Source organism: Cephus cinctus, unplaced genomic scaffold (assembly GCF_000341935.2).
Source record: "Cephus cinctus unplaced genomic scaffold, Ccin1 Ccin1_scaffold3007, whole genome shotgun sequence".
In the NCBI taxonomy this organism is placed as follows: domain Eukaryota; kingdom Metazoa; phylum Arthropoda; class Insecta; order Hymenoptera; family Cephidae; genus Cephus; species Cephus cinctus.
The window spans coordinates 65,026-81,960 of NW_014334437.1; the positions used below are offsets into that span (position 1 = coordinate 65,026).

General features: G+C 40.9%; 2 protein-coding genes across 9 annotated transcripts in view; both read right to left on the minus strand.

Annotated features, from left to right (window-relative positions):
* Positions 1 to 13,612, minus strand: part of LOC107274371 (TLD domain-containing protein 2) — a 76,279-nt gene extending 62,667 nt beyond the window's left edge. For 2 of the 5 annotated variants that reach the window (XM_025091617.1, XM_025091615.1), the window contains exons 1-2: positions 10,469 to 10,656; positions 1,772 to 2,196 (exon numbers count right to left, since the gene is read on the minus strand). In XM_025091617.1, the coding sequence (XP_024947385.1) occupies positions 1,772 to 1,908 (137 nt within the window). In that variant the 5' untranslated portion in view covers positions 1,909 to 2,196; positions 10,469 to 10,656. Of the gene's footprint in view, positions 1 to 1,771; positions 2,255 to 10,468; positions 10,657 to 13,246 lie in introns of those variants that run through there. The other 3 variants (XM_025091620.1, XM_025091618.1, XM_025091616.1) reach the window with 2 other exon arrangements.
* Positions 13,613 to 13,829: 217 nt separating this feature from the next.
* LOC107274374 (MICOS complex subunit MIC27) lies at positions 13,830 to 16,935 on the minus strand. 4 transcript variants are annotated; one of them, XM_025091626.1, is made up of 6 exons: positions 16,663 to 16,899; positions 15,271 to 15,449; positions 14,951 to 15,093; positions 14,595 to 14,828; positions 14,127 to 14,305; positions 13,830 to 14,047 (listed from the first exon to the last, which is right to left on the minus strand). In XM_025091626.1, exons 1-6 carry the CDS (start codon positions 16,801 to 16,803, stop codon positions 14,006 to 14,008), a joined length of 918 nt encoding a protein of 305 aa, XP_024947394.1. In that variant the 5' UTR covers positions 16,804 to 16,899; the 3' UTR covers positions 13,830 to 14,005. The 4 variants fall into 4 exon arrangements, with proteins under 4 accessions (XP_024947394.1, XP_024947395.1, XP_015608937.1 ...); XM_025091627.1 differs by lacking the exon at positions 16,663 to 16,899 and adding an exon at positions 16,291 to 16,512; XM_015753451.2 differs by lacking the exon at positions 16,663 to 16,899 and adding an exon at positions 15,950 to 16,106.

Genomic DNA, 16,935 nt, shown 5'->3' on the forward strand with positions numbered 1-16,935 from the left:
GGGGGGGTTACTTCGAGCTTCGTCCTTTTTTCTTCTCAGTCTTATCCTCCCCTACCATTCTCCTCTCTCTCTCTCTCTCGCTCCTTCCCCCCTAACGCCGGAACTTTTATCGTTCAGGAAATTATGAGGTTCGACGTAAAGGCGAACACCCAACTGCACGAAAAGACAGCCGCGATGCTACAGTACGAAATTGTACGATTAGCATGTTAATCGACTGCTCGAGTATTTCGTTAAGATCGAATCTCGTTATCGCGACGAATTGATCTTGCAGAATTTTGAAATTTTTATTTTTTCATATTTTTCATATTTTTATCACGATTGCCGGGCTTTACCTCGATTACATAAAAACGATGTCTGATTATGTTCAATATAAATTCTCTTTGTACGTGTCAATTGTACGCGTGTGTCTCCTTCCGTTGTTCGGGATTGGATTCAATAGGGCAGCAAGGCGGTGTGTTAGGTTATCACGTAAAAGGGCCAGGGGTCTACGGCCCTGACTTACTGACTGATCCAATTTCGGAGGTACGCGTATCCGGTCAGGTAGGCGCGTTGTTGGTCTTAAAGTCGATTCTGAGCACAGATATTACAATTGCCATTAATAATGCTCTACCCACTTGTCTTGGTTACTCGGTGATAATTTGTAGAGTTATTATTATTTTGATTAATTAATGTCAGTGACTACCATTATTCCTGGCCCGTCCCGATGCTTCGCATAAAAATTCGCTACGGCCAATAAATTCAATGAGACACGAAAAACATGTGCACCCACTTGCTCCGAATATTCCTTTGGTTAATAATTACACGTAATTGTAGGACGCAGCGGTTCAGACTCGTGTAACGTTGACTTGGCCGATTCCGCGGAATCGCCTGTCCGAGTGGGTTTCGCAAACGTGACGACTAATTGGAAAATTAGCCGGGCAATTCCCGACGACCTCCCCCGCTTTTAACGAAGCTCTAGTTTCCTAACTGGTCTTCGAGTTAGGGAGTAATTAGCTGTAGCGTCGATATCGACGTACTTTCGTAACCAGACGATCGTTAATAATGAGCTAATTTATATCCGTGTATAGTCAGCATGGAACGGGTTAACGTAATCGATCGCACGAGAAATTTACTTTTGCCCGAGAGTCTTACGAGTCCAATCGCTGCCGGACACGCTGATCTAATTTATTTACGATGTACGTGAATGCAGTAGCCTCGGGATGAAATGTGGTTATCAAGAAGTGAAAGAAAAGGAAAAATGTAAGATAAGCTCGCGAAAGAAGGAGAAAGTAATGAGTTTTGAAAAATACACAGCGTATCATACGCAAATTTCGTTACTTGACGAATTCGTTTCATTGTGTTCTCTTGCCGTTAAAATATGCAGGTTCTTTGTACGAGGAAAGCGAGTCGTTCGGTTGTGCAATATTTTCGAGGACTAATTACACTGGGCGACAAGCACGTTTTAATTTCGTAGAAATTAGAATTCGATTAGGTGCGCTCTGTGTATTGGATTCGGTTAAAGGTTTGAAAGCGTAGGATAGACGGGGATCGGTGTCGCCATCTGGCGGCGATCGTGCGAAACTATTTTCCGCGTGCCGACCGAGTAAATACGAATGTTCGGTCGATAAAACTGTCAGATTTTATCCGTTAATCTACACACACAGAAATAAGAGAATACTGATGACGTTCAGCCATATGGATGCAAAGACACAATGAAAATAAATAACAGAACAAAGGGACAATTTCGTTAGACTTCATTCGAATCCTAATTATGAAAATTATAAGTACTCACTGCCAAGTAAAACCGCCCGTGATGCCCTCGCGAAGTCGATCCTTGAGACTCCGCTGTCTGGAAGGTCCTCCGGCAGGACCTGGAGGATCTCCTGGTCCTGCAGCTGGCCCACCGCCACCTCCCGGAAACAAGGCCATCCCGCTCGAACTTGATCTCGAGCTCGACTTTATCCGCGACGAGGAGTCCAAACTCTTTCAAGACACTTCCAGACCACCGACGCACATTTTTCCGGTAACTTTGTATTCACGTGAATTTCTCGAGTTTGCGAAAACTTGCGAAAAATAGATTTTCACGGAAGTCCCAATTTTGTCGAAACTTCAGTTTCACTCTTGGAAAAACTGCGAGGGACGATGTCGACCCGGCACTAGCGTTCCACGTTTACACAGTATTTCCGTCTCGGCGGGACCGAGCCAGTCGCTGGAAGCCTATACACAGCGTAACGTGAAATTAGCCAATTGTCAAACGTCACGTCACTGGACGAATCTGAATCACGAGAATGTCAAATATTGGTTACGGTTGTGTCTTGCGATTCCGAACCAGGCGGGTTTCCTCATAGACGCGTTACATATACGTTTTATCGGACAACAAGAAACGTCACTTTACTTCGTCATTTCACAAAATAAAAACAAAAAAGATTCGAGAGATCATCTTGTCGAAGATGACGAGCAACCGTTTGCACAATAATTCTCCCAACTTTATCAATCTGACAAATCTCGGTTATTTGGACTCGAGAGTGCGCTCATGTTCCTCCGTCTTCGATTATCTATAATCGAGCGTTATTTATATACTATAGAACAAGCCGCCCAGAGGAATACTATCGCTGGAACGTCCCTCGGGCCAAGATAAAGTCCGCTGACTGAAGTCAAAAAAATTTTAGCCGAAATTCAGTGTGCAAGTAACAAAGATCAAATTTTGTCGACAAACAAGCATGTGTGACGTCACGTCACAAAAAAGCAGCCCGATTCACCTGACCGTAAATGAATGACCGAAAAACCAAACGAATATTCTCAAACAGCATGTCCCAGATGATTCCCAAAGAGCGTACAAATTTCATAAATTTTTTTCTTAATTTCACAAAACCCAAAATCAACGTCTGCCAATCGCTACACTGTGTTAGTATCTTGTCTCTCGAGACGTTACCACTCCCTCCCTCGGACACGCATTCGCGATGACGTCATGAAAAAACAATGCGCGCAATTCCACGTACCATGTTCCACGTGGTGAGACCTAGTTACATTGTGACACACAGTACAGAGACACAGGACGTAACTCCGATCCATGTTTCTTGCCGCGTTATATGCATTATAATGTATCCAGGAATATCCATAGTCTCATCGGAGGGTGAAGCAGCGTCACATGAATACGTAATAGGTGCACGTGCGAGAGAGAAGGAAAGGCAAGTAGTCCTCCTAGCGTATCGGCAGGTATGTGTGTCAGTGCGCTGGTAGAGACTAAAGGAACCAAGCAGCTCAAGGTCAGCAGGAGCAGCAGCAGCATCGCTCGGCGACCGGAGAACCTGCTGCCAGTCTCTGCACTCTGTTTCGGATGCGTCCCAGCAAGGAGCAAGGACCAGTCACCCATCCACCTTGAGACCGGTCTCTCTAGCCGAGAACGTTCTCCAGGTAGGCGAAGCAAGGAGTGAGTGAGTGTATGTGGGTGGGAGGGAGAGAGGGAGAGTGGGCTCCCTTCTTCGAGGCAAAAGGCCCGTATTGATCGCCTTTCGGTGGGAAACTGAAGAGAACGAAGCCTAACCCACCCGCTTCATCCCCATGAGGTCAGCCCACTGCCCCGTTGCCACCCCGTGAGAACCAATACGATGGCATTTCGTGAAGCTACCCCACTGCGGCCTATTTCTACTCCTCGATCCACATCCCTCTCTTACAACTGTGCTTTTTACTCCGAATTCTCAATTAGCTACCCTGGCGATGCAACTTTGATATCGTGGATAACTAATGAAAATTATTAGATCATCCAGCCTCACCGAAGACGATCAATTCCGTGCACGGGGTGGCTGTATGATTAAAGCCAGGGTAAAAATATGCTCGGGGGGTCGGTAAACGAAGGTACGCTACTGAACTAATATTTGTCCCATCAATCAAGCCACTTTACGTATTTGCCATCGCAGCCTGATGGTTCGTGCACGGCTGTCCTATATGCCGTATATTTTGCACGGCCAGTGGGGTAAGACTTTTCAAAGCAGATAACTATTCGAACGTTACGTATCACGCAACGTACGTCACGTGCTGCAGAGGTAGGAAGGACAGCCGAGCCCCTCCTTGGTCGATCCACACTTTTAATCCACAATTGCGAGCTTGCGAAATTGCTGAATTCTTAATTTAGAACGAAAAGTGATATTCGGGGCCGGGGGCGAGATGGCCGATTTGATAAAACATTCGACTGCCCCTTGGCCCGGTCGCGCAAGAAAAATAAGACTTGCAAAGTGGCTGACAAAAAGTTTGGAGAAAAAAAATTTCAAATTTTACGTCCAAACAAAATTTACGTTGGATAAAAACAATAAAAATTCTAACGGACGTTTTGCGTTTGCATAATAAAAAACAGGAAGAAAAGGTAAAGAAAAAGAAAGAAAAAAAAAGAAAGAAGTTAAATTTTTTTTCTCGTGAGCGAGACGATCTCCTACCTGACTTCGTCTCCTCTCTGACCCCCTGATCGTCCGACTGCTCCCCATTGTATTCTCCCGCGGAAGATTCCTTAGAATTGGGACGATTGCAATTCGTTCGCGTCTTCATGAAATAATGAAAGCAATTCGCCTAGAATCGGGACTCGGTTTTCCAGGTTATATCGATCTGGGTTTTATACCAAGTGGAAACCACTGGCGTAGCGCAGCAGCATCTTCTGACGAGAGGCCCCTTGGGATTGGCCGTAAAGTTTACCAAAATTTACGAGACGTGACTTCCTTCTCGTGCAGCCTGGGCGTCACGATTTTATTACCGGTATGGGGATCCCTCATCCGTTACGAGACGAGAATTCCTGTAGAATTTACACTGGTCTGCCGTGTCTCTGTCCTTGTCTCTCTCCTTAGGAAATACTCGGAGCACAAGAAACTCCTTTACGAGACAGTCTCTCTCTCTCTCTCTCTCTCCCTCTCTCCCTCTCCCTCTCCCTCGAGGGAAGATACGGAAGCCACCCTTAATATTTGACTTTGCCAACGAAAAGACTTCGGTCCTTTAGACTTCGGTGCATTCGGTATTCTCGAATATTCTAATCCACTCGATTCGTGTACAGTCCGACCAAAATATTCGCAAGAGACATAATCTTATGCTTGCATACCGGCAGGCTTTCTTAGTAACGGGTGGTAAAGGTATTTCGTAGAAACGGACCACTTCCCTACGTATCAATGTTACTTTGTAAAAGAATTGTTTGGTTAGGATGTATACCTGACAGCCCGGGATTCATCCACGACGTTAATAATGCAAGGGAGACTACTGCGATGGCGGAGGTGGAGGAGGTGGAGGAGGTGGAGGAGGTGGTGGCGGCCTACTTCGCTAGACAATCGCACAATGCCAGGGTTGGCTGAGTTGTTGCCAGGGGGGGTAAAGGCTGACTGAGGTAGGTTGAGGCCAGCTGAAGGGACTGCCGGAGGGTATTTCGACTGCGAGAAGTCTCGAGCAACAACGAAAAGCCAAGGGGATGGTTTCCTGACTTCAAGGTCACCCTTTTCTCTCCCGATAGTTACTTTCCATGCTCGACACTGTATCTCTTTTCTGTTTTTTTCATTCTCATCCCCTCACCCCCCGCTCCATGTTATTGGCCCCAGCAGCTCTTTTCAATGATTACAAGAGTTACCTCGGCTGGCTCCAGACAAAAGAATCAGGAGCACCGGAGAGAGAGAGAAAAAGTATTAGCGTTGCAAAGAAACAAACGAAGGTTTGTATTTTATTGAAAATTTTTCTTCGTTCCCTCCCGATATTCCGCGTCGCCACCGTGAATTAGTAATGACGTAAAAATGAATTACTTTCAACAGAACCAAAGAGTGGTCGTATCGGCCCTGTGTCATACCGATTGAAGATAAGGAAAAAAAAGCTGATACTAGAAGCTTATGAAAAAATTCCAAAAATTCACATGGATATTTTAGCGAAAAATCATGAATTTAAGGAATATATCTGTACATCGTACAAAAGTCTTTTATTCCCTCTAATGGAGACTCGTTCGATATAAAAAGGCTGGTGCTGACATGGCGGAAGACTAGTTAGCTGCATATTGGATTACCAGTAAAATCCTCTTACGATGCATCCACTATTCACGGTCACGAGCGTCCTCGAACGCGATTTCTTCTTTTTTTTTTTATATCCCAGCAAATTCAAAGCGTTGCTAAACTTTACATTGGTCGCTCCGTATACGTACGATAAGTCCACATTGCGCAACAGCATTCCCGCGAAAGAACACGGAGAGCGCTAGGGGTCACGGTATCCTCCCAATTTCCATTGGTGGATTTAAGCTCGTAGAGTCCGTCTGTCAACCGGTGACCCTAAGGTCGAGGATTTTTTCTGGAAATCGAAACTGGTACGCGCCCTTGTATTTTCTTTTCTTTTCGGATTTCCCGTCCGTCGTCCCACTACGTTTCCGCGTCTACGAGGTATTTCCCGGTTCGAACTCCAGACTACAATAGGGCGCCTTTTCATCGTGCGCACAGCACAGCCGGATACACGTCGAGAAACGCGGTAGAGAATGGACGTCGTTTAGAGACTTTTTTTTTTTTTTTTGGAAAGGAAGTAAAATCAGATTGGAATCGTACGGTTTACAGGAGATTATCCTTGTACGAGCGGGCTGAGAGAAAGAGTGATGGACTTTTATTTTTTTTTCAGCGATCATATATATTTTTCGAGCCTGTATATATCATCTATGGATATGAGATTTAAGGTGACTTTTCATGTAAATTTCTCGCGAATCCCAACTGACGGGATAAAATTTGTTCGTGCAAATGAGGGGAATATCCTCGATCCTACGTACTGAATTTTTTTATCAAGATATATATATATATAGTACATGATACGGAGGTATATTTGATATATATATATATAATCAGAGTACATAAATATAAAGTAGAAGAGCACGTAGCGTGAACGTTTTTTCCTCCCGTTCTCGAGTTTTCGAAACACAATAGGAAAATTTGGACCAAGTCGAGTATCGATTGGCCAATTCTCCAGTTATTTAAAAAAAAAAAGCCAACCAACTGCGTGTTAAGACAGACGCATTTCTTTCTAGAAGCCAACAATTATCTGTGATCGAATCGGCAATCGCGTTAATCTATAAGTCAATTCCAATAATGAAAATGTCATTATCTCTCACAGCATATACCTATGTGCACGTTAGTCATCAATAGCGCTGATAAGACCCGTAATAGATACAAGCTTGAATCTTGTTACACGGCTGATCTCAGACTAGAGAATTTCAATCGGCCGTCATTATCGGGACGAAGCTCTACAGGAATCAAGGCGAATTGAGCGAGTCAAAGGTTAAATTCCGAACTGACAAAATCTTGTCGCCGATTGAGAATGCGACCTTCACTTTTTTTTCCCCCTATTCATTTTCTCACTTTTCCTCAATAGCAACTGGACTTGGTTCGTTGCTCGTTTGTTTTTTGAAAAATTTTCAAGATGCCATCCCGACTTTCGGGACGTCTCTGAGAAGATCAAAAGAAAATTGAGAGAATTCTGAAAATTAAAAAGTAGTAAAGTCAAGAGATTTCATCGCGAGTGAATTCTTTCTCAGAAAGTGGAGAATTCATCTTCGCGTTTTATCCGTCGGTTTAATCGATTTACACAGCATCCCCCTTTTTATTGGATATGCAGATCGCGCTGTATCGTCAAATCTTAATTGACCGATTGTGCTACAGGTGCAAGGTTGAAGGAAGAAAAAAAAAAGTACACGATACCATTAGCACGAATAGCCAGGACCTAACGGGTTGCTGGAGGACAATGAGAACAGAGATGAAAAAAAAAGAGGTTAGAATTAACATAGGACCATTAGCAGCGACAACCAAAACATAATGGTCCAGCGAGTTTGGAGGATGGAGAAAAAAAGATGATCGACCATTAGCCGAGACACGAACCATGCGTAAAGTTTATAATGGTTTGAGTCATGGCTATCGCGCTAAAAAGACAGAATCTTGATCGCGCTAAAAAGTGGGACACGTTAATGAATTACCTTATCAAACACAGCCCCCTCGTACCTTCCATTACTATTATCATTATTCTCGTCGATCAATACGTTCGACCGTAGAAAATGTATCGGAAACGAATTTCGGAATTTAAAAAAAAAATTGTTCTCTTAAAAAATCAACATTGCGAACCTGAAAATATATTTGCACTTGATTTATTTGATGTATTCACTTAACACAGCTTGTCAGTGGTCACGGTAATTAAGACTATCATTGATAAGGGGATAGCGAATTGTAAGTAAGTGATCACTCTCATACAGAATCTCATGTAAATTCGTCTTCCAATCGATTTCCCAGTTAGATACTCACCGAGCCCAGCATCCCATATCATCGGGTCCATTGAAATGCTCAAGCGCCATTTATCACTAGACTAATGTACCATAGGGAAATGGGAAGTAGCGTTATTTGTCATGGTTTGGAAACTATAAAGCATTTTATCTCTTCCCTGTTCTATATATACGCAATATACTGTATGGGATCTACGCCATTTGTGTTCTAAGTAAAATGCCTTACACAGTGGCTAATGCTATTTCGCAATCTTGATAATAGGCGGTTTTCTATAATCTGAGGAGTGATAACGTGCGACATACTGCTATTGTATATTGGGTGGATTAGAAAATTATAATAAAATAGAGGATGAGAAAAGGCAGTTTTTCTTTTTTTTTTTTGAAAATTTAAGATAGCGTATGCTACACGTGGACAAATTAATCTTTTCCTAGTTTAATCGCAGTATGACGGCCCTTGATTAATCATTGAGCTTCATCCCCATATACGGGGTTATATAGGAGATAGGCTCGTAGGCGACTGCTGCTGCTGCCCCCTATAAAACGGAACGAGATGGTCGGGTCTACTACAAAAACATAGGCTGGGATACACGGGTTATTTTCCTTCCAATTTCTCTTCCGTTTTTAGATTTAAATTAACACCCGACCGATATTCTGGCGAACCGGCGGAATAGGAAGTCAACAAAAAAAAAAGTACAGTTATTGATCAGCCTCTGTACTATTCCTACCTTAGAATGATCGATCACTCAATAAGGATATTGAACAAAGGAGATAGGTAGGTACAAGAATATAATAAGTTATAATTAATTTTATCAAATAAATATTTGCTTCGTTAAATAAATAATATACAAATGTATAATCAAATTAAATAAATAATTAAATTATATTAGCATAAAAAACTGTCGTGTGGTCTCTTACTATTTATAATCCGATACACCCCTCTTCTTTTTTCGTGCTAAAACTGATCGTAAACAAGGGCTGGTGTTCGTAATTAAAAAAAAAATGTTTTATCAATTAACCATCGTAAAAATGAGAAATCCCTAAAGTCCAGGTCGAGTAACGAATTTTAGATTCGAAAAAATTTGTATAACGAGCGCAGCCAAGTAGCAGGCTTGAAATGACTTTTACGTTAAATAAATGTGACAAAAAATTAAAATTTCCGAAAAATGTCAATATTCTCACGCGTCACTAAACGTCATCCCCCATTTTTAGTAATATAAAAATTGGATCCCATATTGGCTATTTACCGGGACGCAGCCAGACGAAGTTTCCAGGAGTAAAAGAAAAGGAAATCAAATAAACGACTACGGTGACTTTGAGTACAGTGGAAGTGATGTTACCCGCTGCGAATAGATGACAAGCAAAAAGAGAGAGAAAGAGAGAAGAACAGAGAGTAGAGTAAATGAAAGAGAAGCACAGCAGTGAAGGTTATCATCCAATGTTGGCTCGGATCCAACAGCTGAGAACTTTCGAGGAGCTTTCTCGACGCACTTAACCGCAGATCTGAAAGCTCTAAAGTTCCTGGACGCGACTGCGATTATACAAATTCATTCGATAAATTCCGCCCACGCCGATCTCCTCGTCCTCCTCCTCCACCCCAAAAAGATTTTCAACAGAAACTCTCCAGTATAGTTAATCCTTTTAAAGCTTCCAGCGAACAATTTTCCTCTCCCCTAAATTTCTCTTTAATCCACTTTTTCTTTTCCCGACCTTATAAATCGTATCCCGTTTCTATAAGCTTTCGTTTAAAATTTGTCACCTGCTTGAGTACCACCTGATATTTTTTTTATCGGACCAATCTTTTCTCTTGAGAAAATTTTTAAATATCACTTTTGAAATCTCACATTGCTACCACCTTTTAAATTCTACCAACATACAGATAATTCAAGTGTCTTCAATTACGTTTGCCCGTTTGTTCCATGGTGAGAAAAAATTGCGCCGATCACTACTAGCTTCTCGTGAAACCATTGCAAATGTTTGGGATAGCCATTCACGTATTGTTGACAAAGGTACAATGTTGTTTACCTTGGTCTTGACCGAGATTCGTATTTGTATTATGTCTACCCTAAGGCTAGAGTAAAACCCGCTTGGAATTCAAGAGTAAAGTATTGTCTTCGCGAAGTGAATCCTAGAGTTAAATAAGCCAGTAAGTGTGTAAAATATATTCCAAGAGAATTTCAAAGCAAATATTTCCTCATGACCAATCTTTCGTCAACATCCGACAAAGAGTCTTACCCCTTCGCATGATCCGACCGATATATAATAAAGAGCCGTGGCACACGATATATTGACTAGTTTTAGTTTTCCTTTCGTAGAAGCGCGAAAGGAACGAAGAAGCGAAGAGACGACGCAATTCCGGCGTCCCGTGACGATACACGAATTCAAATTGAAAATCTAACGGTCTGACGGTCTCGACGCAACTGAGGATGTTTCGAATCGAGCGGATTCGGCTAGTTTCAAGAGTAGGGCACCGCCCATCTACCAATCACCGAGCAGAACCGCTACCCTATTAATCCCCGCCAGTATTCCAGATCGCCAACAACAGCGCCGCTCTATCGGGAACGGCAGTACAAGGCAACTAGTAGGCCATGGCGCACAGCTGTACGGAATGTAAAAGGCAAGGGTGAGAGAATAGTGTTTTCCCAGTCACAGGACTTCGACCCTTAAACGTTCTTCTAAAGCATTACGACCTCTTATCAATTCTTACCTTGAATATTTTTCCAAGCATTTCTCGGTGTTACGTCCCCATCGCCTACCGGGGCGGCTCCATACCCGAATAAAATATATTTTCATAAGAACGCTGTAAACTTTATTTCAATTACAAAATTTTCTTTCACTACACTTTAGACACTGTTAAAAAACAATTTTGATACAGCTATTATTTTTGTCAGCTAAAGCTGCATCTTCTCTTTCCCCAAAATGTTAAGTACGACCTTCGTAATTATAGGAAATCGCTCGGCCTCTCATTAGTAAACGGCCTTGCGCAGGCTTTTGTCCAACTTCCCCCTTCTCGTCGTATTTTCATCCGAGAACCGAAACAACGTGTTCTTCCGTTCGTTCTAGCCCAGAGAACTTGACTGGTTCGTAACTGATCGCTGCCCTTGACCTTCTAACCCTCTGAAATTCAAACGACAAGAACGACGAAAATTCTCAAAGCCAAGGAATCACATCGCAGACGCCTCTACAAAGTTTGTCCGCGTCCCTCGTTGTAATTGCCTTTGTCTCACGGCCCAGGAACATTTCGTACTGTCCCGATACCGTTTGAGTGCTTTGGAACGTCTGGCAGAACACAGCAGAGAGCAGAAAGGAACGCAAGGGCGTCTGAGTCGAGGGATGAACGGGTGTGGGTCGTTGGGTTCAAGGGAGACTCGGGATAGGAGAGAAAGGAGCAAGGAGAGAAAGTGTCGATACGTAGCGACCTTGCGGCGACATCGACCGGCCGTCTTCTAGTTCTGGCTTTCTCTCCTAGCGTCACCCCCCCTCGCTCTCTCTCTCTCTCACTTCTACGTTCATCTAATCTCTGTTCAGGATTCTTCTTCGAAACTGACTTCCCTCGTGAATCCTTCTGTTCCGTGCAAAAATCCAGTCAGCACAAAATCAAACAAATTTTCATATCACTTCAGGAGCTACGAAGGAATTCAGCATGCAAAGTCCAATTCACCGTGGTCCTACGACAATGGTATGTATAATCCCGTGACATTAGCTTCAGCTGAAAATTACACAAGATTCTATGTAATATTTCCGACCACTCTTATCTCAGGTAACGTGGATTTTACATGTCTGTTTATAGAGCCACGTTGGACGGGTCAGAACGATTTCTATGTTAACTATGAAAACGAGCTTAATTTCAAAACGGACGTTAAAGATAAGGACAGCTTGCTCGATGTTCATACAGTAGACCACTTCACGTGTCTTATCTTCATTTCTAGATGGTTCGCACTTACACCGGTGTTTATTAGGTGAACGTGATTAGGTTTCCCTTACGGACGAGAATTCCCTATACCGGGGGTAACGAGCGAACCAGACTCTGAATTATAATCGTTGATAAGCACCACTGATAGAGACCAATGATATTGAATGAATCTTATTTTGATTATGTACACTGTCATTGCTGATTTATTAATTCTTAGATATTTTTAATGGTGAACAGCAATTTTTTGAAAAGCCATATCGAACAATCAATGAATCGATCATTCTTGTTTGCCTGATAGTAAAGTGATCAATTATTAAATGCCAGGGTTCAATCGTTGATATTCCTCAGCACTTTTAACGCTTCGTGCAACGTATTTTTTCTTTTTAGCTGTTACATTGAATCGAGTTCCAATATATTCACGACTATGACGCTGGGTTGCTTAAGAGTGCACATCAATGATCTTCTGCAATTTCTTAAGTAGCACAAACTGTTATTCTATTGGATCTTTCAACTAAGTAATGACGTGGGAAAATTCTCGACCATTCTCGTGACTGAAATGAAGAAAAGTGCTTATATTCATTGATCGGTTTGGACCAGTTTGGTCCTTCGCCATGTGATAACGATTAACGAATACAAGAACATGTTTGTTTCGCAAACGAAAGTGAAAGCTTGATCTTGATCGAGTCAAGGGGCCGCCCGAAGGTAACGTGCATTACAACAAAGATTGGTAAACTCTACTGTATTCTAGAATTTTGGAAAAGGAATTCAGTTGTAAATGTATAAGAAATGTCAAGGATATCAGTAGACTGATTATGCCACAACGGGTTTAAATAATTAAGCCGATAAAATGGATCGCCATTGAATATGCTGTGAATAATGTAGGACAGCCAGAGAATCAAAACACAGGGGAACACGTGAAAAAGGGCATAGTTAAAGCGTGTCTTAACATTTTTTGAATGACAATGCACGTAATTATCTTATGGGTGTGCTATATTCAAAGATATGACTGTATAGAGTAGAGTTGACTGCGCTAGTCAGCCGAGATACTACAGATGTTTAATGGCGGCTGCTCGGACCGGCGTGTTTATCGATCTACTCACATTTTCCTGTGGTCAGCCATCGTGTCTTTAAGGATCTTCGGCTTTGCTCAGCGGGCCGTTGAACCTCGAAGCAAAACGGACGTTTCGCACGCTGATTTTCCTATTGGATTCCGTGGTCAGTGGCAACATACAGTCAACACACGCGACAGGGCTCTCCGTAGACTCACGAACTTCCCGCAACTTCAAAAGACGATTATGTGAGAAATGATAAGTATATTTATTAACTCGATCACAAACGACTCGTTCGTATTTTCCCGATCGATATTCAAAGCACTCGCTTTTCGCGGAGCGGCAACCGCTAGACTTTTTCGGCCGCTCTATCGTTCCGGCGACTATCATCGATTTTGTTGACGACTGCTACGGAGCGATCCACCACCCCCTGGTATAACGTACTGCTAGTGCCATCTCTCGACAGTCGACGGTTTGCGGCAACAGTTTTCAACTCGCGATATCTTGCGGCATCTCAATTAAACTGCTCATTATAATTATATCACTCGAGCGGAGTGAAATGTCGCCCATTTTGCGACATTTCAAATTATAATTATATTTCACGAGATTGGCAATAAATAATTATACAACTCAGTACCTCACATGCCTTTTGTATTTTAACAAAGCATTTCCATCATCTTTACAACTTACTTTTTTTGCAGTGTGGTGATTCTTCCTAAAACTATAGTGGACTATGTAAATGTTTTCGCGGGAGGTTTTTAAGTGATCCTAGCAATCATGGTAGATGCTATTTCGTATGAGACGGAGTTCTTAGCTTTGCTTTGACTTAGATGCATCATCTGGAGACGTTGCCTGAAAAGAAATCCATACCCTCAAATACGTTTGTTATTACACACTAATCGGTTATTCATATAAATTATTTGATACCTACGTCTTTCTTTGATTCCTGTAATGTTTCCGAAGCTTTACTCGCCAGTGAGCTAACAGCTGCGATGGCAGCTGCTCCAGAGTCAGTTGCCAAACTTACGAATTCCGACAGGGATGTCGGCAATTTAATTTTTGGGAATTCCGGCCACTCGATATGCAATTCATTTTCATCTCCTGGTTTTACTGAAATAGAAAATCAACAAATACCATGACTTTTTACTGTTATAGTTCATTTATAAAACAATATTAGGGGGACAATATCTTTTTGCACTTTATGTACCTCATACTCCATGCTTTTTCATTTGTAAATCTTTTTAACATTTGGACTCGGGCTGAGCTTGTACAGGCTTTGTTACGCAGGGATCAACTGATTTATGGAATTATTAATTAAAGGATGTATAAGGGTTGTTATGAATGAACACTTATAACAAGTTTATTTATTAAGATAATTGGATTATGCAAAATTACTTACCCCCATAGATGAAGTTGTAGCCAATGTTGACATAATGCTTAGCTAGTTCGACACCTTCCTGGGCTTGTTTTGGATAGCATACAGCACCTACTGCAAGAGCCCCTGTGCTAGAATAAACTAATTTCTTAAATTTTCCACCTCTTAAACCAAAGATTAAGCCAGTTAAGCCACCAATTCCTACAGCACCCAATCGTGGTAGGACGTTGCTTTCTTCCTGTAGGTAGTCTAACAGAACTGCAAAGAAATATGCAAATTATTTTTATCAACAGTATATACAAAGATTTAAAATATTTTATGCAACACTGAAAAAATGTTGCATTATTATTTTCAATTTGACTTATTTGAATATAACTTACGCTGACTGTGCTCAAGTCCAGTATCATAAGTGTCACTAATTGTACTTGTTACAGCTGAGTATTCAGAAACCAAGCTATTGACAGTTTTTCGAATTGTTCCAAAGCCCTGCTCCAGGTATGAAGGTGCACAATTATTATCCGGGCTAAAAAATTCTACAGCTATAATACTTTTGGAAATTGTAATTGTCATTAAAAGAATAAGTTGCAAGGAAAATTATCTGAATCTTAGAAAAAGAAATTATATTTAGAGTAACTATGCCCCCCCCCCTCCAATACTATGAACAGACACTGTTTAAAAAATTGAATTACTTGTGCTTTACCATGGTGTCTGCCTGGTGCATGATTCGTCTGCAGAATAAATAGGAAGCTCTGATGGTCTGATAAGCTTTTTGCCCTCAAGTTTATTACTGCAGTTTTCTGGACATGATTCTGAAGATGCAGGTTTTACTGCCGGGACTGCAGCACATAATCCACAGGGCATCATGAATTTCTTGACCAGCTTTATATAAAAACATAGTACATACTTGAAATTATATATAAGAAATCTATAAAGAATTAGTTAATTATTACCCTTATAATAAAGAAAATATAGCAATAATTTCTCCTACCAACTTTATCCATGAATTAGTAAAATTTTAATATATAATTATTTTACATTTATTATTTATATTATATAATGTCCAATTGTTCGTGTCTATTACGTCATCGAAATAAACTGGACTGTCAACTCCACTAAATATATCACGGATGTTCTATCGTAGATCTAATTGTTCAATAAGTTGATTTAAAAAAAATTAAAAATATATATTCTAAACGATACGTGTTTATTAATATTACATTAGAATACGAGAGAAATTAAAAGTCATTGTAAATTTCTATTTAGAAAATTATCTCGGTTGCCAAAACCAATTGACTATCTATGAAGTCACGAGGTTAGGTTTAATACTTGATAACCTGTAAGTAATAACCCAAATCGCAAATGTTAAAAACCGCAATTACCTTAAACCCGTTCATGTTTTTAATTTATCTGAAATTACTATTAACGCGAATGAAGGATATCAAAATTTCTGCATTTCTAAGCAGACGAAAATTTCGAAGAAAGACGACAGCCCTCTTTTAATGCACAATCCAACTATTATCAGCTGAGTTGAAACATTACCAGGTGTATTGAACATGAAACTCGGAATTGAACTAACATTTACCAATTTGACAAGATTGAGACGAACTTCCAAATTAATATGAAGGATGTTGACAAAAATATTACAGGAAGGAAAAACTTTAAATTTATATATAATTAGAATGAGCATTATACGTTATTTTACTCTGAATGAAATACTTACGTTAGATGCACCCATATTTCAGCTAAAATTTAAAATCACATGCACTATATGGACACCCGACCCGATAACTCAAAATTCTTTCGTAACTTTTGTAATTTGTTTGACGGGCTGCATTTCCTATTAAAAACGAGAAATAGCAGCTACGATGGGTGAGGAAATTTAAGTTAAATTTGAGATAGACGACGAGCTAAGTCACATAACTGACGACATAGATGAAGGCGAAAACGGAACACCGATATTCGCAACTGTTTACGTTGTTATTCTAGTAGCTACGATGCTTGGAAACGCATGTTGTGATACGAATTTTAGCTTGTATTATATATAGTATAAAAGCATGTAGTACGCAATTAATTGTGTATATGCAATACATACGTTAATACCGGTTCTGCCAAATTCTACTAAAGTACCAGGTTGATAATCGTCGCATCTATCGACAGGCTCCTTACAAGTAACGTCCTTTCCAAATAAATTTCCTACGGTAGTCTCTAAAATTTTGTGCACAGTTTGATTCATTATCAAAAATTACCGCATTTTCTTCAGATACCACAATTTTTGTTAAATTTAAAAAGTAAGATTTTCCGGTTTAAAATTTCGAAGACTACATGATTTTACCCACAATTCGCTGGGGTTATTCATTCCGTCAGT